Consider the following 26,940-nt stretch of genomic DNA (forward strand, 5'->3'; position numbering starts at 1 on the left):
GTTAAAGCTTCAGGGATTGCTGCTGAATTGTAGAGATGTATTTTGCTGTAAAAATGTGAATGATGCATTTATTGCTGACTGTAGTGTCTTGTTGGCCAGCACGGTAACAAAGTGGTTAGCACTTCCGCCCATAGTGCTGAGGACCCAGGTTCGATCCTGGGCCACTGTCCGTGTGGAGTTTGAACATTCTCCCTGTGTCTGCGTGGGTCTCGCCCCTCAACCTAGAGATGTGCAGGTTAGGTGGATTGGGTTCTCTAAATTAAAAAAAAAGAGACTATTTTAGTGTCTTGGGAGTGCTGCTGAATACTGAGCCTATTCCTGAATAGGAATGGGGGTATGGCTGAACCTAGTATTTCCAGCTGAATATATACACTGTCTGGGATGTTACACGTGCTGGCAGAGTTTCTTTATATTGAATTGAACCTTTTTTTTTTCAGGTTATAGTGCAGTGGTTGCTGAGAACAGCATGGAACATCAGAACAGCTACAGTCTTCCTTCCAGTACAAACAGCCAACCAACTGGCACAACTCCCTTACAGAATAATGTGTGAGTAGTGCAGCACAAGCTTGCTCTGTACGATCTGGCAGTGATGCTGTGGAAAATGGCAGTGACACAGTGATACTGTCCTCAGTCTCCCTCTTCCCCACATCCCTGTCCAATTATGCCAGCCCTCAAACAAAAAAAAATCACCAAAGAAAATAAGTGTTGGAAATTTTGAGGCCCAAAGGATCAAGCTTGTGAGGTGACTGGTTCAATCCTACCAAGTTGTGAAATCCAAGCTGCATGCATCTAGTAACTTGAGTTACCAAATTGTTAACGTGACTGCTTCAGAAAATCCACCCTTACCCCTCCTGGTCACCATGTGCACTGTCTGATTATTTCTAAACAAATCTAGTAAGTAGCTCAGTTGTTAGGGTGGTATAGTAAATGTAGGACTGATTGCATACCGAGAGCAAACTTAGAAAAACCTGCATAGTTGTCCATGAATCACTGCTTTTAGCTTTGCTGTTGAATTCATGACTGCCTCTGTCGCTAAAGAAATGGTGTAAAACTATCCAGGGTTCACCTAACTCAATAAGATGAAGACCGATTGATATATTTGTGTCTTACTTTTGATTGCATTATCTGTCTGTTGTGCAGGAAGGAGCCAGTCAGTGTATCTGTAGCCAGCACAACAAACATCATCCCTGTTCTTGCAGCCAGTCAAGTTAACACCCAAGCCTCCAACTTCTCTGATCTTAAACCAGCACCAGCCATGATGAATGGACCCTTACCGTTTGTCTCTCAGGATTTAAAGGTATGTACAGAATGAGAGAAGATGGACCAGGTGGAGAGATTCCACATTGGCTTGTTTCACTGAAAAGCTGCACAGTTTTTAAGATACCTGCTAGTTATCAGAGTGCTGATAGAGAAACTCCTTCACTTGGGACCACGTTGTGAGGGATTGCATTGCCATGGAAGTAGCAGCCAGTGTCCTAAACGTCACTGAATTTGCTCTCCTATTGTGCTGTCCATGCCCCCCAACCCCACAAGAGGCTGTTCCATCCCTTGGCTGGCTTTGCACTGATCATAAGATCGTAAGGAGTAGGAGTTGGCCATTCAGCCCATTGAGTCTGCTCCACTAATCTTATCATCAAGGCTGATCTGATTGTGGCCTCAACTCCACTTTCCTCCCTGTCCTCCAAAGCTCTTGACTTCCTTGTCAACCAAAAATCTGCCTTTTTTAGAACATAACATAAAAAAGCAGGAGTTGGCAATTCAGCCTCTCGAGCCTACTCCGCCAGTCAGTACGATCATGGCTGATCTCCCTTTTGGCCTCAATTCCACTTCCTGCACGTTCTCCATAACACTTAACCAACTATGAATTAAAAATTTGTCCATCTCCTCAAATTCACTCTATGTCCCAGCATCCACCGCACTCTGTGGTAGTGAATTCCACAGATACATGACCCTTTGAGAGAAATGAGTTCCCATTTGTTTTAAATCTGCCACCCCTAACCCCTTTCCTCTCGTTCTAGATTACCCCACAAAAGGAAGCATCTGTTCTACATCTACGGGTCTCCTCTCGTTCTTCTTAACTCTAGAGAGTATAGGCCTAAACTGCTCAATCTCTCTTCACAAGACAAACCCTTCATCGATGGAATCAATGTAGTGACCCTCCTCTGAACTGCCTCTAATGCAACTACATCCCTCCCCAAACAAGGGGACCCAAACTGTGCCCAATACTCCAGGTGCGGTCTGACCAATGCCTTGTACAGTTACAGCAACACTTCCCTACTCCTTTAGCTATAAAGGAGTAGGGAAAATTCCATTTGCCTTTATTACCCGCATGCTAGTTTTTTGTGATTTGATGCAAGAGGACACCATAGTCCTTTTGCACTGAAGCACTCTGAAGTTTCTCTCCATTTTTCTGACCAAAATAGATAACCTCACACTTACCCACTTCAAACTCCACCTGCCAAATTTTGACCTACTCACCTAACCTAATCTATATCCATTTGTAAGTTTCTTATTTCCTCATTGCGACTTACTATCCCACATATTTTAGTATCATATGCAAATTTGGCTATAGTACCTTCTATTCCGATATCAAAGTCATTAACATGTATTGGAATATTGGAGCCTGTCGCATCCCACTAGTTGCATCTTGCCAACCAGGTAAAGACCCAAAGACCTTGTGTATTAAACTTGTGCGGCACCTTGTCACATGTCTTCTGGAAATCCAGATATGCTTCATCAAATGATCCCTATTAACCACTTTGCTTGTTAAATCTACAAAGAACTCTAACAAATTAGTCAAGTACAATTTACTCGTCATAAAACCATGCTGACTCTGATGGATTGCATTTTGGCTTTCTAAATGTCCTGTTATTCCTTCATAATGGATTCTAACAATTTCCCAATGACGTGTTAAACTAACTGGGACCCAGTTTCTGCCTCCCTCCCTTTCTGAATAAGGGTGTTGAACATTTTTCCAATCCACTGGAACCTTTCCCGCATCCAGGGAATTTTGGAATATTATAACCAATGGATCCACTATCTCCATTGCTGCTTCCTTTAAGACTGAGATGTAGGTCATTAAGCCCTTGATTTATCCACCTTCAATCCCAATAGTTTTAGTACTTTTATCCCCCTGTTGATTGTAAGTTCCTCCCTTTCTATTACTTCTGCGTTACTTGTTATTATTGGTATGGTACTACTATCCACCTCCATGAAAACTTGAGACAAAATATTAATTGTCTGTTATTTGTGCTCCCCACTATTTTTTTTACATATAAATCTAGAGTAATTCATTTACTCTAATTCATACCCCAATTCATTTTTTCCAATTAAGGGGCAATTTAGTGTGGTCAGTCCACCTACCCTGCACATCTTTGGGTTGTGGGTGTGAAGCCCACGCAAACACTGGGTGCTCCGCACTATTAACTCCCTTGTCTCATCTTCCAAGGGCCCAACATTCACTTTAGCTACTTTGCCCTTTTCTCAGGCCCGGCTGTCTCTGCCTCTCGTCCCGAATGGAGGTGTCCCTCGCAGGTCTGGGTGTCTCTGCCTCCCGTCTCGAGTGGAGGTGTCCTTCGCTTGCCAGGCTGTCCCACCCGACAACGTTCCAGCAATAAGACTGAATACTTGGGTATCAGAGCTAGCTGTGCCCCTAGCCAAGCGGCTCCAGTATAGCTACAGCACTAGCATCTACCCGGCATGGTGGGCAATTGCCCCGGTGTGTGCTGTACACACAACACAGGATCAATCCAACCCAGCCAATACTACCCCATCAGTCTACTCTCTACTATCTGCAAAGTGATGGAAGGTGTCACCAACAGCGGTGGAGGAGTCCCTCGCAGGCCAGGCTGCCTCTGCTTCCTGTCCCGAGTGGAGGTGCCCCTGCTATTGCCTGGCACTTGTGTGATGCAGATATTACTTAGCCCAAACTTGAATGTTGTACAGGTCTTGCTGCCTTTGGACATGGGCTGCTTCTGTATCTTGAGGAGTTATGATCTGGGACCCCCCCCCCCCCCCCCCCCCCCCCCCCCCCCCCCCCCCCCACTCCGGGGGGGTTCGGGTTGATTCCAGTTTTGCTAGAGCTCCTTGATGCCATCCCTGGTCAAATGTTGCCTTCATATCCAGGGCAGTCTCACTCGCCTCCACTTGAGTTTCATCCATGTTTGGACCCAAGGCTGCAATGAGGTCCTGGCAGAAGCCAAACTGTGTCAGTGAGCAGGTTATTGCTGCGTGAGAGTGCTGTTGGTGACACCTTCTGTCACTTTGCAGATAGTAGAGAGTAGACTGATGGGGTAGTATTGGCTGGGTTGGATTGATCCTGTGTTGTGTGTACAGCACACACCGGGGCAATTGCCCACCATGCCGGGTAGATGCTAGTGCTGTAGCTATACTGGAGCCGCTTGGCTAGGGGCACAGCTAGCTCTGATACACAAGTATTCAGTCTTAGTGCTGGAATGTTGTCGGGGTCCAAAGCGTTTGCAGTAGCCGATGCCTTCAGCCATTTCTTGGTATCAGATGGTGTGAATGTCATTGGCTGAAGACCGTCACTTGTGATGCTGGAGACCTCTGGAGGAGTCCAAGATGAATCACCAACTCGACACCTGTGGCTGAAAATGGTTGTAGGTGCTTCAGCCTTACCTTTTGCACTGATGTGCTGGGATCCTCCATCAGAGGATATTTTGTGGGGCTGCCATCTCCTGTTAGTTGCGTAACTGTCCTCCATCATTGACAACTGGATGTGGTGGGTCTGTAGAGCATAGATCTGATCCATTGGTTGTAGGATCAATTAGCTCAGCCTATCACATGTTTGGAATGCCAGCCTTGAACGCATTCAGTGACCTAGCCTTCGCAACTCTTTGGTCGAGAATTCCACAGACTAATGACCCTCTGAGTGAAGAAATTGCTCCTCATCTCTGTGTCTAAAATGGGAAGCCCCTTCTTCTAGATCCCCCCATGAGAAGAAACATTCATTCCCCCCCCCCCCCCCCACCCCCAGCAATTATCTTGTACCTGCAGGCTAGCTTTCTGAGATTTGTGTACTTAAGTCTGCTTATGTAGCTTGTTTAAATTCCTTTCGGAAATCCAAAGACGCTACATCTGCTGGTATAAAAACAGAAAATGTTGGATAACTTCAGGTCTGGCAGCATCTGTGGAGAGTTGAACTTTCATTCGAGTCCACATGACTTCTCAGACCATCTGCGGGTTCCCTTTTACCCACCCTGCTTGTTACATCCTCCGAGAACTCTAATAGATTTGTTAAACACAATTTCCCTTTCACAAAACCATGTTGACTCCACCAGATTGTTACGATTTTTTTCGAACACCTCCGGAATAACTGATTCTGGCAGTTTTCCAATGAGAGATGTTAATTCACTTGGCCTGTAGTTTCCAGCTACTTCCTCCTCTTCACCTGCATTGTGACATTTGCCTTTTTCCAGTCCAGTGGAACTGTTCCAGAATCTAGGGAATATATCATCCTGATCCAGCACTGGAACAGTCTTGTCTTAATGGTGTAATTGGATTTGGAAATGAAGAAAGTTTGCACTTCGGGCAGACTGGAGTGGGTCAAGATGTCTCCATTTGAGGGGTTGCCCTCCAAAATGTTGTTTCTGAGAGAGCCTGATTCTGATTCAGGATTCCATTGGAGCTTTATCAGCTGGGGTGTGGGTTTGAGACGGCTTGTTCCATGGACCACTCGCGACTGGGAATGAGCATTTAAACGGGCCAGATATATATCTATTCTGGGGGAAAATGTGAATTTGGGTCTCCAATGAAAAATCACCATTGCCATCGGTCACAGAACACCATCGGAGAGAGACTCTCATTCGGGTTTGGCTAAATGAACAAAACATACATAGAACATACAGTGCAGAAGGAGGCCATTCGGCCCATCGAGCCTGCACCGACCCACTTGAACCCTCGCTTCCACCCTATCCCTGTAACCCAATAACCCCTCCTAACCTTTTTGGACACTTGAGGGCAAATTAGAATGGCCCATCCACCCAACCTTTGGACTGTGGGAGGAAACCCACGCAGACACCGGGAGAACGTGCAGACTCCGCACAGACAGTGACCCAGCGGGGAACTGAACCTGGGAAGCTGGTGTTGTGAAGCCACAGTGCTGTCCACTTGTGCTACTGTGTTTCCCTTCTAGGTCTGTTTTTTAACAGCTTTCAATAAAGGTTGGAACACTAAAAACATGTGTGAAGTTAGAATATGTCAGAGTTGAGCTTTAGAGCTGAGGTGGCATGGTTGTTTTGTATGCTCTTGGCTTAGTTCCATGACAAATTCATAACCCAATTTTCAGAACACTGGAGTAGCCCTGGGGCAAAATAAAGTTGATTTGCTGCTCATGCCTGCCACCTACAGGCCAGTGAAGGTGCGGTGGCCACTGGTACAGAGAGTTGTCCGGCTGGCCAGAGGCCCCTCTGCCAGGAGGAAACTGCTGCAAACCTAGGTGTTTGGTATGGAAGTGAAGCTTTGGTCGGCTGCTTGGGGTACAACTGAAGATTCAACTTTCCAGCCACCTACATCAGAATTATTCTGTCTGCGGTTCCAACAAATACAGAAGGAAAATTATAGCCGTTGCTACAAGGGAGAATTTTTGTTTGGATGCAGTTTAACATTGTAGATCGATTTGATTCCATTTGTTAGGGAAATAGTCGGTGGTCTTTTTCTTTGTGAAAAATGTTATTTGAATACATCCTTTCACTCCCTGCATTCCCTTCCTCATCTCCACACCTTGCTCACCTGGCCCAGGTGCTCTCCTCGCTCACCTCCCACATTCTTTCTTCTCTGCCTGTACTGACTCCCACTTCCAGAACACTGCACTTGCTGACGGACCACTGGCTTCAGCCCACGTTGCATTAATTTCAAAATGGTTGTCTTTGGTTACACTCTTTCTCCACCCTTCAATTTACAGCTTCTCCCAGCTCACACCGTTGCATATCCAACATAAGCCTGTTGTGTGACACGCACACACACACATACACACACACACTCTGACACACACATTCACACTCACTCATCACCACCTCGCCATGCCCTGAAATTAATACCAACAGACTTTCAGAAACCTTTCCAAGTGCCCCAGATCCTGAGGCAACCGTGATTTGCTTATAATTCCTTTGATTAGAGTACCTCAATGTCTAAATGCTAACCTTGCCATCCTCTCCAATGATGTTGGCTTTTTAAAATTTTCGCAAGATATTTAAGCCCCATATTAGCATCCTATGTGTTGTGATTGACTGACTAGAAACTGAACTGCCATATAAATACTTTGGCTACAAGAGCAGGTCAGAAACTGAGAATTCTACAGGGACTAACTTACCCCGTGACTCCCCAATGCCATCTACAGGGCACCAATCAGGACTGTGATGGAATACTCTCCCACTTACTGTATGAACGCAGCTCCAACAGCGCACAGCTCAAGACAAATCAGCTCTGCTGCCTCACAGCGCCAGAGACCAGGTTCAGTTCCAACCTTGAGGTAACTACATTCTTCCCATGTCTGTGTGGGCTTCCTCCGGATGCTCCGGTTTTATCCCAAGTTCCAACGGTATGCCGGTTAGGTGGGTTGACCAGATTAAATTGTCCCTTAGTGTACAGGGATGTGCAGGTTAAGTTACGGGATTGGGGAGAAGTGGGCATATGTAGGTGTTCTTTCAGAGGGTCGGTGCAGACTCGATGGGTCGAATGGCCGCCTACTGCACTGTAGGTATTCTATTCACTCGATTGGTAACACATGCATCTTAAGCATTCACTCCCACCACTGACACAGTGTGCATCATCTACAAGATATCCTGCAGCAACTCCCCAAGCGGCGGGGGGCACAGTGTCGAGGACCTGGGTTCAATCCAGGCCCTGGGTCATTGTGGAGTTTGCACTTTCTGCATGGGTCTCGCCACCACAATCTGAAGATGTGCAGGGTAGGTGGATTGGCCACGCTAAATTGCCCCTTAATTGGGTGCTCTAAATTTATTTGTTTAAAAAGCAACTCCCCAAGTTTCCTTCAACAACGCCTTCCAAATCTGTTACAATACCACCCTGAAAGAGCAAGAGTAGGAGATGCATGGGAACACCACTACCTGCTGAAACCACACTCCATCCAGACTTGCATATATTGCTGTTTCTCCATTGTTTTTTTAAAATAAATTTAGATTACCCAATAATTTTTTTCCAATTAAGGGGCCATTTAGCGTGGCCAATTCACCTACTCTGCACATTTTTGGGTTGTGGGGGCGAAACCCATACAAACACGGGGAGAATGTGCGAACTCCACACGGACAGTGACCCAGAGCCGGGATCGCACCTGGGACCTCAGCGCCGTGAGGCCGCAGTGCTAACCACTGCGCCACCGTGCTGCCCTGTTTCTCCATTGTTGATGGGTCAAAATCCCGGAGCTCCCTCCCTAACATCACTGTGCATGTACTTGCACTATAGAGTCATAGAATGGTTACAGCACAGGAGGCAGCTCTTTGGCCTGTTATGTCGGTCCTCTGAGGGAACAATTTATGTAGTGCCCCTCTCTGCCTTTTCCTGTAGCCCTGAAAACTTCCACCTTTTCAGATAATGCTCCAGTTCCCATATAAAAGCCTCTGTTGACCCTGACACCACCCCCACATTCAGGCAGCGTATTCCAGATCCTAACCACTTGCTGTGATTTTCCTCATGTCGCCATTTTGTCTTTTGTCAATTCCCTGAAATCTGTGCCCCCTCGTTCTTGATCTTTGCCTATCAGAGCGGTTTCTTTCTATCTAATCTGTCCAGTTCCCTTATGATTTTGAGTAAAAACAGAAAAGCTCAAAGCCTGGTAGCCTCTGTGGCTAATCTCTACCTTTTCTTTCTTTGTAACTGATGTTCCTCATCCCTGGGAACATTCCCTGAAACTGCAGTGGTTCAGAAAGGTGTGTTACTGCTGCCTTCTCCAGGGCAGTTAGGGATTGGCAAAAAGCACTCGCTATGCTTGCATTCCATGAATGATTTGTTTTTAAACTGGCCATGAGTGTATGTTGATACACAGGATGCTCGAATGTCATTACTGAAACCTTAGTGCTGGAAATAAGCCCAGTCCAATAAGAATCTCCCTCCAGCTACCCAGCCAGCCTGGCACTGAATATTAGAATGTTGAGAACCTTGGGTCGATTCACAGCACAACCTCTATCACCCATTAATGATGACTGTTAGACATTGACAGATGTATCCAGAGAGGAATGTTATCTGTATACCCAAGTATACGAGTATGATAGTGGTGGTCTTGAAGCAGGTGGGAGCCTCGGAACAGAGTAGGGTGAGGTTGAAGATGTCTGCAAACACACCAGCCAGTTGGTCCGCACAGAATCTGAGTGCACGACCAGGGACTCCGTCAGGACCCATTGCTTTCCATGGATTTGCTTTCTAGAAACGGGCGGCACGGTAGCACAGTGGTTAGCACTGTTGCTTTACAGCTCCAGGTTCGATTGCTGTCTGTGCAGAGTCTGCACGTTCTCCCCGTGTCTGCGTGGGTTTTCTCCATGCGCTCCAGTTTCCTCCCACAAGTCCCGAAAGACGTGCTTGTTAGGTGAATTGGACATTCTGAATTCTTCCTCTGTGTACCCGAACAGGCGCCGGAATGGGGCGATTAGGGCATTTTCACAGTAACTTTATTGCAGGTTAATGTCAGCCTTCTTGTGGCAATAAAGCATATAATAAAGTACTACATATATAAGAACAACCATCAGGAAGGATTTTATCACCTTCACTTGAAGTTTGACAAGTGACATGAGCTGTATTTGTGTAATGTTCAGTGTCCACATAATTGTTACTGAGAAAATGTTTTGCAAAAGAAAAGCACTTTGTTCAGTAATTATTTCATGGTATTCCGGTAAATTCAGTGTAAATATATCTTTAGATTAATTATATTTCTGACTACATAAGTGCAGACTTTCTGCATAATTCTACCCATTCTCCTGTAAACTGTAGTCCCTGAATCTGACAGATGATGGTTGCTGTAGTTAGTGGTGCAGCATCAAAGTACATCACTCCAATTCAACATCAGGAACCCCTGGTTTTGGCTTTGTTTTCATACCAATTTGCACAATGAGCATCGTTTCTCCCTTTTGGGTGTTGGATTCTTTTTTTTTTAGTCAGGTTGAATGAAAAACCAAGTTTCTGGGCTCTCAGTTAGTTTCCGTAGCTGTTGAGCCACACATCTGTCTGAAGCACTGGCCAGGAGTGCAGCACCATGTCCCCGTTGTATTTTCTTGCTGGTATAAACCCTCTGACGGAGGGTCTTCTCAAGCTGGGTGGAGTTACCATTCTCATTGTCACAGCCGAGCTTTCAAACAAGGTAGCTTTGCACGTTTACGTGACCGTTTCAGAGAGAGCTGTAAATAAAAACAATTCCTGGCAGTGGTTTTTGTTTGAAAGGGTAAGGACTGTTGATTAGAATGTTACGGTGTGTTAGGTCACAATCTGTGCGTCCACGAGGGTTGCAGTTTGAAGGTAAACTCCATTTCATGCCCAATTCGCACCTATTTCCGTGTGGGGGGGGGTCTCCCAATAACGAGCAGCACGCCTGTTGCACCAAAGGCCTCTTCCGAATGGTTTGTTTCATGTTTTTTTTTTTCTGCCACAATTGTACGTTTGTTTTGTTTGAATGTATATTTTAACTTGGCCCTCTTTCCACTCCGTAACCCCTGCCCCGTTTAGCTTTCCTAGTTCTCGTTCTGATCTTGCTCGCTTCATTCTCTGCTCTCCTTTCCTGTCAGCATTCCCAGCAAAATGCCCCATGAGCTGGGGCTGCCAAATTTCAACAGCATTTGGCTGTGAAAGTGCAACTTTTGTCAGGCACGCATCTAAAGATGTACTAAAACTTAACTTATCTAAGTTTGGTAGCACTTTCACCAGAGTGGAAAGGTTGTAGGTAAAAGATCCTCTGGGTGAGGTGAGTGCCAAGTCTGGGCTGGCATTCCAGTGCAGTACGGAGAGGGTTCTGCATTGTCGGAGCTGCTGTCGTTTAAATGGTCCATAACCGTAAAAGACCCCATGACACTGCTTGAAGCGTAAGGTGACCAGCTGATAATTCCTTCAATTGATTGGTTTATTTAAATTGCTATTCACTGGATGATGCTGTATTTAGAAAATCACTTTAAAAATCACAATTCATTATGTGAGGCATTTTGAAAAGATTGATGTTGGGCAGCACGGTGGCCTAGTGGTTAGCACAGCTGCCTCACGGCGCTGAGGTCCCAGGTTCGATCCCGGCTCTGGGTCACTGTCTGTGTGGAGTTTGCACATTCTCCCCGTGTCTGCGTGGGTTTCACCCCCACAACCCAAAGGTTTGCAGAGTAGGTGGATTGGCCACGCTAAATTGCCCCTTAATTGGAAAAAATAATTGGGTAATCTAAATTTATTTTTTAAAAAGATTGATGTTTTTTGTCCTTGGTGCTTTAACATTTATTTCTGTGCATACAGCAGGCTCCAGAAACGCTGAGCTCCTTAAAAAGCATGGCAGAACGCGCAGCTGTGAGTGCAGGATTGGAAGAACAGGTTCAGTCATTGCACTTGAACGAGAGAGGTGAGTAGCTGCCTATTAGCAGTTCCCTGAAGGGGGCAGCAAACATCTGTCATTCTTAGCTGGTTATTAAAGGTTTTCACCTCGAGATGGCACAGTGGTTAGCACTGCTGCCTCACGGGAACGAGGACCTGGATTCGATCCCGGCCTGTCCACTCCAGAGGCAGTTACTGCTGCAGGTTAGACAGGAGCTGCCATGAGTAACATCTGGAGTAACAACGTTACTGACTGTATGTTAGACAGGAGCTGTCTGGAGTAACAATGTTACTGACTGTTAGACAGGAGCTGCCTGGAGTAACATCTGGAGTAACAATGTTACTGACTGTATGTTAGACAGGAGCTGCCTGGAGTAACATCTGGAGTAACAACGTTACTGACTGTATGTTAGACAGGAGCTGTCTGGAGTAACATCTGGAGTAACAATGTTACTGACTGTTAGACAGGAGCTGCCTGGAGTAACATCTGGAGTAACAACGTTGCTGACTGTATGTTAGACAGGAGCTGTCTGGAGTAACATCTGGAGTAACAATGTTACTGACTGTTAGACAGGAGCTGCCTGGAGTAACAACATTACTGACTGTATGTTAGACAGGAGCTGTCTGGAGTAACAATGTTACTGACTGTATATGTTAGACAGGAGCTGTCTGGAGTAACATCTGGAGTAACAATGTTACTGACTATGTTAGACAGGAGCTGTCTGGAGTAACAATGTTACTGGGTATGTTAGACAGGAGCTGTCTGGTGTAACATCTGGAGTAACAACGTTACTGGCTGTATGTTAGACAGGAGCTGTCTGGAGTAACAATGTTACTGACTATGTTAGACAGGAGTTGGCTGGAGTAACAGCAAAGGTGCCAGAGGATCCAATATAACCCTGCATGGTCTAAATAAGGGGCAGAAACAGCTGAGAAATCCCTGCTGTATTCAGACCTGTGTTTGGTTACCCTAGTGTGCAACCTATCAATTAACTGTCAGCTGCACTGTGGAACAGGGCAGTCTTAATTGATCTGAGCCAATAGGATTGCAGGGAACTGCGATTAAAAGGATGGAACTCTTGTCGGCAACCAAACTGCACTCAGCTCAGGATGGCCTGCTCTTGGTCAGAAGTCTGCTGCGATCAACCTCTAATTGGAACATTCCCAAAGATGCATTTTGTTAAAAGACAAATATTAAAATGTTTGTAAGTAATGCCTGGAACCCCCAAATTTTCAACAATTTGAAGACTGGCGGAAAATATAACCACAGTATTAATTGTGCAGTGGGCAAGTCACAATGGGTTTCCTAGTCTCTGTGTCGGAGGTCCAGGCCACATTTTGCATCTACTGGCAGCCATTTCAAAAGCAGTTTGTTTAGAAGCTGGGAGCCCCCAAGGTGGGGAGCAGGTGAAAAACAATTCTCTTGCTAACCGCTTAGATATCAGTGAATATATTTGATACTTTTTCTATGTTAAGTTTATTATTATATATTCATAAAGATACTAGTTTATTATGGTGCAACTTGTTTGAAGTTGTTTGTATATATCTGATAGCTCGTGATCAGACAGATTCCTGACCAATGGTGCATCCATTAGGGGAGGTATGGAGATACTATGCAGGTTTTAAATGATTAAAATCTGTTCTATATAAAATCTGTGTTAAAAGTGGTGGGGTTTTCCCCCCAGATCTCTTCAGCACCCCATCGTCACAGAGTAACTCGATGACGTCTAACGTTCCACAAACAACAGAGGTTCACCTTCAGCCGATGCTGGGCGTGTGCCCACTGAGCCCAGTACATCTTTCTAAGGACCAAGAATACCAGCTGCACATGGTGGAATCCGCCTGGCTTCACATGCCTCATCCATCAGACTCTGAGAGGATACGGTCAGTAGTGGCTTGAGCTGGGAATAAGCAATAAAACGAGTTTGTCAGCTGGACGTCAGCTGTTGTGATTGGTTTCGGGGTTAATTGAAGCAATACTTTTTTTGAATGGCGAATATCCTGCACTTTTTTACCATAGACCCTGATAACAACAGCCATTTCTATATAATGTTTTTGCAGGGTCGTTACTATAGTTTCCTGGTATTATAGTAAAGTTGGGAGTAGATAACTTGAGAAATAGACACTTTGGATATCTGAAATTCTTTTTCCAGTGACTGTTCTGAAGAGCCTGTAAATCCAAACCTTTCATGATGGAGCTTTGTGTTTTTGAAAGGCACCTTTCTGTTCAGCAAGTGATTTATAGAATTAATACAGGAACAGTACACAAGGAAAGGTGGCTGAATATCCCAGTGAACAGCCTTGCCTGCTGGTCTAACCAGGCCAGGTGCGGCCGTGTTGATATCGGTAAATGGAGACCATTGGCAGAGTAGGTCTCCGGTGTGGGAGTCTATGGTATTCCCATAGAGCTTGGTTAGCTGGGGTGAGAATGTGCTGCTATAGCTGTGTCTGTGTACGGTTGGTTGGGTTTGTTGTAGAATTTCAGCTGCTCTCGAGATTGATGGCGATGCTGATTTGGAAGTAATTCTCCTGAGTTTCCGTGGTAAAGTTATTTTGTTCATGTGCATGTTTAGGTGTGAGGGGCAGCACGGTGGCCTAGTGGTTAGCACAACCGCCTCACGGCGCTGAGGTCCCAGGTTCGATCCCGGCTCTGGGTCACTGTCCGTGTGGAGTTTGCACATTCTCCCCGTGTCTGCGTGGGTTTCGCCCCCACAACCCAAAAATGTGCAGAGTAGGTGGATTGGCCACGCTAAATTGCCCCTTAATAGAAAAAATAATTGGGTAATCTAAATTTAAAAAAAAAAAATGTTTAGGTGTGAGTATGACGTAGGAAGAGAGTGTGATTGTGAGGCCGTGGTGGAGAATTCTCTTGGTTTAGTTGGCTTTTGCCTGTACTGAACACTGAGGTTCCAGTTAGTATCTTCACGCTGCAATTGTTGGTCTTTGTGTTTACCCACAAGCAGAGCTGGGTACAGAAAGGCATGGTGTGTTTAACATTGTGAAACATTAGTTAGATTTGGCCATGATCCCAGGATTCTGACAATGTCATACCGTTAGATTATTAGATATATGATATTATTGGAAATGCATTGATTTTATTTTTCCTGTCCAATACAATATTTTAAACTGTGGAAATGTAATAAATCAAGTTCAGAATTGCCACAATAAAAGCATTGTAATTTTTCTATTTTTCCCCACAGACACTACCTCCCACGTAATCCATGTCCCACACCGCCTTATCACCATCAGGTCCCCCCAGTCCATTCAGATACACTCGAGTTCTACCAGCGATTGTCAACTGAAACCCTTTTCTTCATCTTTTACTACCTAGAGGTGGGTATTGGTCTGACTGTGTTGTAACAAGTGATCGAACGGCAATTGTTCAGGTTTTACGCCATGCAAAGTCTGTGATTGGGTAAAACAGATATTGGGCCCACTGACTTGACTCAATGGAATTCCAGGCTAAGTTGACTAACCAGATCCCATTTACGGTGGCACAGTGTTTAGCACTGCTGCCTGACAACGTCAGGGTCCCGGGTTCGATTGTCTGCGTGGGTTTCCTCCGGGTACTCCGGTTTCCTCCCGCAGTCCAACGATGTGCAGGTTAGGTGGATTGGCCATGGTAAATTGCCCTTTAATGTTCAAAAGGTTGGGTGGGGTTACAGGGATAGGGTGCTCTTTCAGAGGGTCGGTGCAGACTCGATAGGCCGAATGGCCTCCTGTGCTGCAGTGATTCTAAGTATTGGTGATTTCACATGTCCACAACTCATCCACCTCTTTTATATCCTCCAAAAGGGGTGGGAGATTACTGCCAGAGCTTTTACACTGACCCTTTGGCCTCTTCCCTGGCCTAGGTCATTAAATCTACCTGGTTAAAGTCCATTTGTTTGGTCAGTCCAGGACCATCCTGCCAGCACTCACTACCCAGCCTGACACAGGCTGATTGGGCATTTGTGGGGCTCAATGGACCCTGTAACCCATGAACCTCACAACGAGGACCCTCCTTTGAGATGCGAGACCAGGCGGCACGGTAGCACAGTGGTTAGCACTGTTGCTTCACAGCGCCAAGGTCTCTGGTTCGATTCCCAGCTTGGGTCACTGTCTGTGCGGAATCTGCATGTTCTCGCCGTGTCTGTGTGGGTTTCCTCCGGGTGCTCCGTTTCCTCCCACAAGTCCCAACAAGGCGTGCTGTTCGATAATTTGGACATTCTGAATTCTCCCTCCGTGTACCCGAACAGATGCCAGAGTGTGGTGACTAGGGGCTTTTCACAGCAACTTCATCGCAGTGTTAATGTCAGCCTACTTATGCCAATAAAGATTGTTGTTGTTATAGAGGAATAAAGGTACGGCCCAGTCTCTGAGATTGAGAACTCTGACATTGAATCTGTGTCCCACGGCAGCACAATGGCGCCGAGGTCCCAGGTTCGATCCCGGCTCTGGGTCACTGTCCGTGTGGAGTTTGCACATTCTCCCCGTGTCTGCGTGGGTTTCGCCCCCACAACCCAAAGATGTGCAGGCTAGGTGGATTAGCCACCCCTTAATTGGAAAAAATAATTGGGTACTCTAAATTTATTTTTTTTAAATTGTATTGTCAGAAGGAGGGGGGAAAGTGCTGAACACAAGAGCACAGGACTCCAGTGATAACTGTTATCCACGCTAAATTGTCCCTTGATTGCAAAAAATGAATTGGGCACTCTATAGTTTATTTTTAAAAAAGAATCTGTATCCGACTGCCCTGCTCCCATGTGTTGCATTCCAGACATTCGCAAACTGCCAGGAGGAATTCCTCATCTCAATGCCTCGAGTGTTCTTTGTGGTCCTCCTAATTCAAACTGTGCGCTGTAAATTAGCAAAAGGCGCTAAAGGTTAATGTTTTTCAGCTGCAAACATCTGGTGTGGGTATGCTGAAGTCTTGGTGTTACATATCCCCATGACTCCAGTGCAGTGAATTAGTGCAGTTTGTTCTGTAGGTAAACACAAAGCTGTTTGCACAAACGTACCAGTTAACAGCAGGAAGCAGAGTTTTATGATCTTCATTTTAAAAATTTGACCTGCCCAGTTGGTACCTTTTCATGCCTGTTTTGATATTGGAGCCTGACTGTGGTACAAGGAATCTGCACCAAAAGCTTGTGACGTTTGAGCTTGAACTGTAAGACTTTTAAAAGCTTGGTTTAAAATAACTTTCTCCAACCTTAATCCTGAAGACACTTTGTTGAGAATAGTTATATCGGGTGTGAATGTCCTGTACATCACCCGCATAGAATCATAGAATCCCTACAGTGCAGAAGCAGGCCATTCGGCCCAGCGAGTCTGCACCTGCCCTTGGATAGAGAACCCTACTTAAGCCCACACCTCCACCCTAACCCCTCCCTGTAACCACAGTGGTTAGTATTGCTGCCTATGGCGCTGAGGACCCGGGTTCGAATCCTGGCTTGGGTCACTGTCCATGTGGAGTTTGCACATTCTCCCCATGTCTGCGTGGGTTTCGCCCCCACAACCCAAACATGTGCAGGCTAGGTGGATTAGCCACCTTATTCGAAAAAAAAATTTGGGTACTCTAAATTTTATTTTTTTTAATTGTATTGTCAGACGGAGGGAAAAGTGCTGAACACAAGAGCACAGGACTCCAGTGATAACTGTTACAATCTGAAGAATTTAAATTAAAAAAAAAAAAAAAAAACAGAAACACAAGATAAAAGATACACACTTCAAAATAATCTGAACAAAATCACCCCCAAAATGCTTTGTCGACGGTAACACAAAACAATATTTTTTGGGCAGCAGTCCTTATGGATTGTTGACCATGAAATATTTCATAAGACAGAGTAATTGCTTTTGTTTTAAACAGACGTCCAATCCATGAACCCTGAGAGCAACTCTGCACTGATGTGGCTTTTCCACCGGGAGATTCAAAATGCATTGGGCGGGATTCTCCGTCCCTCCGTGCCAGAACTGGGGTGTGGCGTGTCCCCATGATTCTCCGTCTCATCAGCTGGCCAATGGGGTTTCCCCATTGTGAGCAGCCCCACACCGCCAGGAAATCCCCAGTCTGCTGGCCCAGCGGAGAATCCCGACAGCGGTGAATCCAGACCATTGTTTCTCGGGAGAAATATTCTCCCGGCCCAACACGGAGTTGCTTTCTTCTGTTCAAAAGATTTCCCAGCACATTCCAGAACACAGGAACTGGCTTTCACTGGAACAGACACGCGCACATGCACACCCTACACCTGAAACCCTGTTGTCATAAACACCCTTTTCATCCTGGTCCTCTGTGTTTTCTTCAAATATCCCAGGTTCCCAACTATTAAAATCAATCATGTTGCTATTTTACCTCCTTATTTCAGATCAATAACACCTGCCCTATTTGCTCACTAATCTCCTGTAAAGCACAACTTTGTCACCTGTGAGACTCCTTTTGAAATGCAGCAGCAACACATCAGTTTCAAAACTTATCCCCAAATGCAAACTCCAAGTCTACTTTATTTACTGTTAGTTAAGACCCACCATAAGGATCTCATTACAGAATGCAAAAGGATAGCGCCGTTAATCTTTCACCACTTGGGTTCCACAATCTGACTCCAACAACCTCTCTGATTAACCCTGGATAGGTGGGCACAGCTTTAACTTTAAATGCACAGAATATATACGAAGCACAGAAATCTAGAAAGATCCACTTCTCAGCACTAAACACCTGAGTATTGACAGGCCATTCAACCTTGGAGGCACCACCACAGCTGAGTTTGTTCCCCTGACTTAGCATTTGTACACATTGATGCTCTGGTGGATAGTGAGGAGCTGCATTTCCCCCCCAGCCACTAATCCAGTGGCTATGGCCAAGTGTGTCCGCCCCACTGCAAAGCCAAGAATCAGCCAAGTTAACGGGGTTCACACCTGGGCTGTACCGCTCAAGTTGTTGCACTAATAATAATCTCTCTATTAGTATCACAAGTCGGCTTATTGCAATGAAGTTACTGTGAAAATCCCCTAGCCACCACACTCCGGCGCCTGTTCGGGTACACGGAGGGAGAATTCAGAATGTCTAATTCACCTAACTGCACGTCTTTTGGGATTTGTGGGAGGAAACCGGAGCATCTGGAGGAAACCCAGGCAGATGCGACGCACAATTTTAAAAAATATATTTGGAAACTCCATATAGTGAAAGGAAATTATCCATTTTTAATGTTTATTTTTTGGAAAAAAACCTTTTAATTGTTGAAATGGGAATGTTGTCGAATGGACGGTGCAGACTCGATGGGCCGGCTAGCCGCCTCCTACATTGTCGGAAGTCAGTTCTATAGAATTTCTGTGTTCTAGGTTTGCGTCGCCAATTATGAAAGACTTAATGGAAAGTAATTTTTTCAGATGTTATCCAGAATTATTTTAGTTCTTGTAATGGATAAAGATGGGCTTCCTTATGACTGTGTACCTTACCGAGCATGAATGATCCAGGTTTAGCTGTTAAAGACGATGTCCTGCAGTTGGTGCTGTCTGTGTTGGGAAGGGCATTAGCTGGACGGAACTCAATTCCACTAGGAATAGTCAGTAGAGGTCAGCTGAAGACGATCTGCTAAAATGACATGCTTTACTGGATAAATAATCTAAGGACAGTCAGCTGAGGTATGGAATTTTCATAGAATTTACAGTAAAGCCGGCCATTCGGCCCATCGGGTCTGCACCGGCCCTTGGAAAGAGCACCCTACCCAAGCCCACACAGCCACCCTATCCCCGTATCCCAGTAACCCCACCCCACCCCACCTTTTTGGACACTAATAAGGGCAATTTATCATGGCCAATCCACCTAACCTGCACATCTTTGGACTGTGAGAGGAAACCGGAGCACCCGGGAAAAACCCACGCGGACACGGGGGGGAATGTGCAAACTCCGCACAGACAGTGACCCAAGCCGGGGATCAAACCTGGGACCCTGGAGCTGTGAAGCTACTGTGCTGCCATTGTTGCCCAGACGGAATCGGTACCTATAAGAGGGGAGGCAGGAGATGGGAAAATTGTTTTGGAATGTTTCAAAAGGTATACCTAGATAGCTAACAACTGGAGAAGCTGGCAATGTTCCCTTCGGAGCATTAAAGGGAGACTTGATAAGACGTGTTTAAAATGATGATGCATTTGAGGTAGGGAGAAACTATTTCCAGTGAAAGGTGGGGTGAAGACCCAGGGGGCTCGGGTGCCCAGGCGCAGGGGGCTCATGTGCCCAGAGCAGGGGGCAAAACTAGAAAATTGCAGGGCTGCGTGGAGTCAGGGGGAAGTTTGACGAATGGATTGGTAGCATGGCAATGATGGGCTGAATGGCCTCCTGTGCTGCACAATTTATGAACTGATGCAACCCTGTTTTTAGCCACCTTTTCATTTCTTTTGCCAGGGGACCAAGTCCCAGTATTTAGCTGCTAAAGCTTTGAAGAAACAATCCTGGAGATTCCACACCAAATATATGATGTGGTTTCAGAGACATGAAGAGCCAAAAACCATCACCGATGAATATGAACAGGTATGGATCTGCCCCGGGTTCTTCCATAAAAGCAGCCAATGATCCTTCTGTGTGGGGGGTGGGTTGGGGGGGACGGGGGGGGGAGCGGGGGGGGGGGGGGGGGGGCGGGGGGGGGGCGGGGGGGGGGAGAAGAGTTTCAGGGTAAAGACTGAAATGTTTCAAATCATTTGGTCTCGAAACAAACCTTTGAAGGAAACTGGCTGGTTTCTTTCTGAAAATTGTACTTTTAATGATCCTGAATATTTCATCCTTTGCTCAGTTACTTGTGTGGGGAGGAGAAGCTGGCGTTGCTCACCTTGCAGCAAAGAAGGTTATGGGGAGATGGGTTCAAAATTGTGCAATTTGGATGGGTCACTGAGGAAGTTTAGATTTCTACAATTAGAATGGGCAGTAACAAGAGGGCACGGATTTCCACCAATAGAACTGGGCGGAGAGGTGTGGGAAATTCACATTTGAGCAGTGATCTAGAATATATGACCATGATGAGTTGTTGGAAGTAGATTAAAGGGTTACGTTTGACAAAGGGAATTAGATAAATACGAGAAGTTGAAACATTTACAGAGCTTTGGGAAAGGATCTGGTCAGTGAGGATCAGACACTAAGGGGGATACTGGGCGGAATGCCCAGCTCCTGTGCTGAACCATCGTGTGATTCTACTCGTGCTTACACTTCTGTGCTATTTCCCTTACTGGGGCAGGCACTTGTGAGACCTGGAGGCTTCAGTCAGAGGTCTGACGCCTCATAGCAAAACTTTAGTAAGTAAGGTCAGCACGGCGGCACAGTGGTTAGCCCTGCTGCATCATGGCGCCGAGGGCCCGGGGTCGATCCCGGCACCGGGTCACTGTCTATGTGGAGTTTGCACATTCTCCCCGTGACTGCGTGGGCCTCACTCCCACAACCCAAAAGACATGCAGGGGAGGTGGATTGGCCACGCTAAATTGCCCATCAATGAGAATGTGTCCTTTAAATTTGTAATGAAGAAATAAAGAATTTACTAAGGGTTTGAGGGTAGGCTCTGTGTAGTCAGTCTGACCAACAAAGACAATTTGTGTGCCTTTGGGGCTAAAACAGGAATGTGGTTTAGCTGTGACAGCTTGCTGTGCTTTCTCTCCAACTTCTTTTCCCTATCTGAACGTCATAATCACATTTTGAATTTCTCATTACCATAAAGCCTTTGAGCGTAATATGATTTGGTATTAAGCTCTCTGTTCCAGTCCTTCACCTGCATCTCTTCTGTGCCCACTTTGCACAGAGACTGTTTTTAGATTCATAGGGCTGAAGTTAACATTTTCACAGTATAACGAGTGGCTGCCAGCCCCTAACATTGGGTAAATTATGCAAAGAATGTGTTAAACCACCGACCAAGTGGCGGGTGTGGGTATGGGGGCTTCTGTGTTTCGATCGTGGGTGAGGTGTAATGATAGCGTTGGGTCTGTTTCCAATTACCTCAATGGGCACTTGCTTGAATGCCGTTCCCTGATGTTGCCATAGTCCCAGATGACCACAGACTGCTTTCCTGAGGCGGAGGAGAGCTGACTGGTGGTGATTTAACCTCAGGATTACCGCACCTCAGGTGAGGTTGATAAGGCTTCATTAAAACCTCAGTCAGTACGGGGAATTGAACCCACACTGCTGGCCCCGCTCCGCATCGCAAACCAGTCATCCAGCCAACTGAGCTAAACCCCTCCTGACACCCAAACTCTGAGCAACATTGATGGGAGTGAGGCAATCTCTTCACTCATTGGAGACCATGAATTAGATATTGAAACAAACTAGATTAATCTGAAACTGCTTTCTCTGTAAACTTCCCTGTACAGATGTTTACATCTTACTAGGCTTTTTTTCTGACCCAACAGGGAACATACATTTACTTTGACTATGAGAAATGGGGCCAGAGAAAGAAAGAAGGCTTCACGTTTGAGTACAGATACTTGGAGGACAGGGACCTGCAGTAACCAGGACGTGTACATCCTGTGTGAGGGTGGAGTTCTCTTTCCCCGTGCTGCTGATTGACCTTCAGTAACCCCGTGTTGGGCTCACCAGTCTGAACACACACAATTGTTCTTGGAAGAGAACTTTCATTTAGAGACCTTGTACAATTTTGAGGAAAAAAAAAAGAAAGGCGAAATAAATCAAAAATGTTGTACATCATGTATTTTGTTCTAACCTGTGCATAAGATATTGTATTGGAAAATACTTTGTCAGGAATCTGTACAGTTCTGCGTTTAAAAAGCAGTTAGTGCTTGTATGAAAAAATAAAACATTTTTCATGTATGTTTGTGGATGTTTATTCCGTGCCTGGGTTGGGGCTTTTTTTTAATTAACTGTTCAAGTTGTCCACTTTTTAGACTCTTGAGGTAAAACTTTGTATTTGCAGTGTGCCATTTAAACCTGTTTACAAGCATATGACAAGACCGTTGTTGGGGCTTCTGTCTGTCTAATGCCCCAATAGTATATTCTTTTTTTCTCATCTCAACACATCATCTGTCTGCTTCTCCATGGCTGCAATACTGGAATTGAACTCCCTCCTGTTTGCAGCCTTGCCTCCACCTCATTCCTAAGTCTCCTGTCTCAATACTGTTGGGCTTTCTCTCATCCCTGTGCTGACGGTGAAGCTTGCATTCAAATTAGGAGTCATGAGGACGGCACGGTGGCACAGTGGTTAGCACTGCTGCCTCACGGCGCTGAGGTCCCAGGTTCGATCCCGGCCCCGGGTCACTGTCTGTGTGGAGTTTGCACATTCTCCCCGTGTCTGCGTGGGTTTCGCCCCCACAACCCAAAGATGTGCAGGGTAGGTGGATTGGCCACGCTAAATTGCCCCTCAAGTGAGGAGGAAAATAAAAAGGGCACTCTAAATTGGGGGGGAGAAAAATGAATTGGGTACTCTAAATTTATTTTAAAAAATAAATTAGCAAGAGGGCGATTCCAATGTGGCCACTGCATTTAGATCCCCATGGGCACAAATTTGACCTTTGCATCTGCGTTTTAGTGGCGGATCCATAAAACATTACACCTAAAAGGTTTGGGTTTGGTACTCAATTCGTCAAATTAAGAAAATTGTATGTTCCTCACTCGTTTTATCGAAGCCCTTGATAATTTAAACACCTTGATTGAATCTCTTGACTTCTCAATTTCTCTGCTCCAATGTAGTGTCTGTCTCTGTCCATGGCCATTGTGTCATCCTGGTGAACCTATTTGCTTTATAACTTCAATGTCCTATCCAAAGCTGCACACAACTTGTAACTATCTGCTGATGAGTGCGACCAATCTTGTATTTTGTATAAATATATATTTTTATTCTTGTGTTTCCCTATTTATTAAACCCAAAATGCTGTTGGTCTTGTTATGCTGTATTTACCTGTCTGCCCATGCCACTGAATCGCCGCCGACGTGCAGGCCTCCTCCGCAAACTCCTTTTATTGTGTTGTTAGCAAATGTTGGGACTGTGCTTCCTGAGACTAAATCATCTGTGTACACACAGCAAAAGTTTAGACTCCAGAGCATCCGTCACTTAAGTCAGTGGTTCTCAAATGTTTTTACATCGCTAAAGCCTTCCATCTCTTAAAAATTTAATACAATTTTTATTAGTTTACAATGTGAACCTGATCATTCAATGCCAAATTCAATATTGGAGCCTCTCTCCCCTCTATTGGAGTCTTCCCTTTGGTTTTACTTCTCCTGTTCCTTTTCCAACCTCTCCCTGTCTCCGTCGTTTCTCCCAGGTTTTTGCACCCTTTTTGTGTTTTTGCGCAAGAGCACGGGGCCTTTGTCTTCAACTCTGTGGTCGGCATGTCCAATTCCCAAAGAACCCAGGATCACCTGTGTATGTCGGCCAAGGAAGAGCTGCCCGTGCACAGTTTGGAATATTTTATGTTGGGAACAAACGTGCGCAGTTCGGATTTTATACATCGATTACTTTTTAAAAATAAATTTAGAGTACCCAATTCTTTTTTTTTTCCAATTAAGGGGCAATTTAGCAAATCCACCTACCCTGCACATCTGGGTTGTGGGGGTGAGACCCACGCAGACACGGGGAGAATGTGCAAACCCCACACAGACAGTGACCTTGGGTTGGGATCGAACCCGGGTCCTCGGCGCCATGAGGCAGCACCTTGCCGTCCATTTTTATACATCAGTTAGGTCCATAATCCGAACTGCACGTGTACGTCCCCTTCCCAGCTGGCGCATGCGGAGCAGGCCCAAGGTTCATCAGGACTTGGAGATGTTGACCACGGAGCTGAAAACGAAGATTGGATGTACTTTATTTGCTTTAATGTGTTTATTTTTGAAAATCTTTTTATTGGCTTTTCTCATTTATAAACAGTTGTTACTTATATACATTACATTTTCCTTGCCCATGCTAATTTGCTTTATTTTACAGTGAGGTTTGTTTTGTCCTTCATTTGACTAACTACGTACATTTTGCTGCTCTCGGGATCGATCTATGATCCCCCCCCCCCGGGTTGCGCAATCCTTTGGTTCTTCATCTTTTTTCCCCTGGCTTACTCCTTGTTGCTGGCCTCGAATAGGTTTTGGAACAGACCGACGAACTGCCCCCAAGTATCCAGGAAGCCTCCCTCTGACCCTCGGGTGGCGAACTTAATCTTCTCCAGGTGGAGAAATTCCAAGAGGTCAGCGAGCCAGTCTGCAGCTGTGGGTGGTGCTGTCGATCGCCAGCCGAGCAGGATTCTCCGGCGTGCGATTAGGGAAGCGAAAGCCAGGGCATCGGTCCCCTTCCCCATGTGTAACTCTGGCTGCTCTGATACCACTAAGATTGCCACTATTGGGCATGGCTTCACCCTCACCCCCACAACCTTGGACATTGCCTCGGAGAAGGCTGTCCAGGACCCAGCAAGCTTGGGAAGAGCCCAAAACATGTGGCTGTGGTGGGCCGGGCCCCTCTGGCACCGTTCACATTTGTTCTCCACCTCCGGGAAGAACCTGCTCATTCGGATTCTGGTCAGGTGTGTTCTGTGCACCATTGAGCTGCATTAGGCTCAGCCTTGCGCAGGAGGAAGTGGAGTTCACTCTGCTCAGTGCTTCGCTCTAGAGTCCCCATCCCACCTCTGTCCCCAGTTTATCCTCCCATTTTTGTCTGGTTACTTTAATGTTTTTGTGACACACTTGTGGAGCCTTCCCGATGCACCAGTGTGCTGCGTGTACACTTGCTGGGGACCTGACTCGTCTTCCAACCTTAGCAACCACCATTTGCCTAACTCTCGTCTGACTCTCACTGTCTAAGAAATAACTGGAATAAATAGATTGGGATTAATGGGATGTCAGTCAAACCTGCTCCATCCATGCACCCAGAATCAGTTCATTGTCGACTCGGCCACCATCAATATTAAATGTGCTGCTTCCTTTGAAACTTGCAACTGTTAATATTTATTACTCTGTCCCCTTGATGCATATTGTTCTATCCCTATGGAGGTATGATTGGAAGTGTTCTTCACACATCCTAAGCTTGGGTTAAGCATTCCCATTGCTTGCGAATCTGTAACAATAATTTTTCTGTTTGTCAATCAACAGGATAACAAGGTAACACTTTTTTATTCAAATACAAAAACAAAGTGCTGCAAATCTGAAACTGAAAATGCTGAAATTACTCGGCAGGTTGGCGAGAAGTCTTATCGACCTGCAGTGTTCGCTCTGTCTCTCCACAGGAGCTGATGTTTCCAGCATTTTTTGCTTTTGTGATATCGGGCTGGTTTAGCATATGGCTAAATTGCTGGCTTTTAAAGCAGACCAGGCAGGCCAGCAGCATGGTTCAATTCCCGTACCAGCCTCCTCGAACAGGTGCTGGAATGTGGCAACTAGGGGCTTTTCACAGTACCTTCATTTGAAGTCTACTCGTGACACTAAGCGATTTTCTTTTTCATTCATTTTTCATTCACTTATTTCGCATTTCACCTGGTAACAGATCAGAAAGAAGTCTGGTGAGATGAACAAGTTGCGGAGTAGGTGAAAATATCTGGAGTTCTCCCATTCATTTTAGTGCCTGCTGTAGGAGGAAGGGTTGCAGTTGATTGATTCGTGCAATCCTTCAGCCAAAGTGTCTCTGAACAAGAACCACAATGATTTGTTTTGACTGTCCGGGTTCCCTACGTTTCAATCCAGGAAAGGCAGTTAAAAGGAACTTCCTCTTCATTCAGACTGGAAGGTGACTGAGGTTTTGCTCTGATTGAATTGTGATTGACGATAGTCGGTGTTTCTTCACATCACCACTCCCATTGCAATCTATCCACCGACCCTGATTCATTAGACGATTAAAGGAGTTGGGGAATGTATTGTGTTCTTTCTGCCTGGCTACACGGTTAATAAGTGGCAATTGGCTGTATGTGGGTCACTGGGTGTTTGTACAGCACGGCAAGGGTTAGAGGAGACCGTGGTCTGTTATAGAACTGGTGAGTTAAGATAATTCCATTAATTATTTTGTAACTTTGTCGGTCATATTTTGTCTCTTACTTTACCAGAGGTTGCCCTGGTTAGTGACACTCCGAATTCTCAATTCCCGGACCTGATGGCTATGAAAGCATAAATTCTGGTTCCGTTTAGCCAAATCCGATCTGGAAAATACTGAGATCGAGGTGCGTGCTGTCAAAAGCCAATTTATAAACACCGCTTTGTGACCAGATCTTAGTCTGACCGGGGTGAATTCAGGCGAATAATGTGAACATGCAGATACTGTCTGTAGTAAAGGTGTTCTGTGAATTTTCATTTTAGGTAATGCTGTGGGTTAGTGGAACAGTTGTGATCACTGTTGGCTAAAACTGGCACAGAGTTTCATAATCTTCATGAGAGCAAGGCAGAAGGGTGAACAAGGGGACCCCATGGAGCGAAACCTCAGGTATGAGCATGGTGAGAGTCTGAAATATATTCCAGTTAGCTCCCCCCCCGCCCCCCCCAAC

The 26,940-nt window shown here is 45.7% G+C and overlaps 1 protein-coding gene across 14 annotated transcripts in view; it reads left to right on the plus strand.

The window, feature by feature from the left end:
- LOC119956267 (CCR4-NOT transcription complex subunit 3-like) overlaps positions 1–22,306 on the plus strand; it is a 94,354-nt gene extending 72,048 nt beyond the window's left edge. For 7 of the 14 annotated variants that reach the window (XM_038783321.1, XM_038783318.1, XM_038783322.1 and 4 more), the window contains 8 exons: positions 438–546; positions 1,141–1,297; positions 7,358–7,489; positions 11,455–11,557; positions 13,215–13,413; positions 14,730–14,862; positions 19,907–20,032; positions 21,868–22,306. In XM_038783321.1, coding sequence (XP_038639249.1) covers positions 438–546; positions 1,141–1,297; positions 7,358–7,489; positions 11,455–11,557; positions 13,215–13,413; positions 14,730–14,862; positions 19,907–20,032; positions 21,868–21,987 — 1,079 coding nt within the window. In that variant the 3' untranslated portion in view covers positions 21,988–22,306. The remainder of the gene's footprint in view (positions 1–437; positions 547–1,140; positions 1,298–7,357; positions 7,490–11,454; positions 11,558–13,214; positions 13,414–14,729; positions 14,863–19,906; positions 20,033–21,867) is intronic. The other 7 variants (XM_038783332.1, XM_038783329.1, XM_038783320.1 and 4 more) reach the window with 6 other exon arrangements.
- The last annotated feature ends 4,634 nt before the right edge of the window (positions 22,307–26,940 follow it).

Source organism: Scyliorhinus canicula, chromosome 23 (assembly GCF_902713615.1).
Source record: "Scyliorhinus canicula chromosome 23, sScyCan1.1, whole genome shotgun sequence".
In the NCBI taxonomy this organism is placed as follows: Eukaryota; Metazoa; Chordata; class Chondrichthyes; order Carcharhiniformes; family Scyliorhinidae; genus Scyliorhinus; species Scyliorhinus canicula.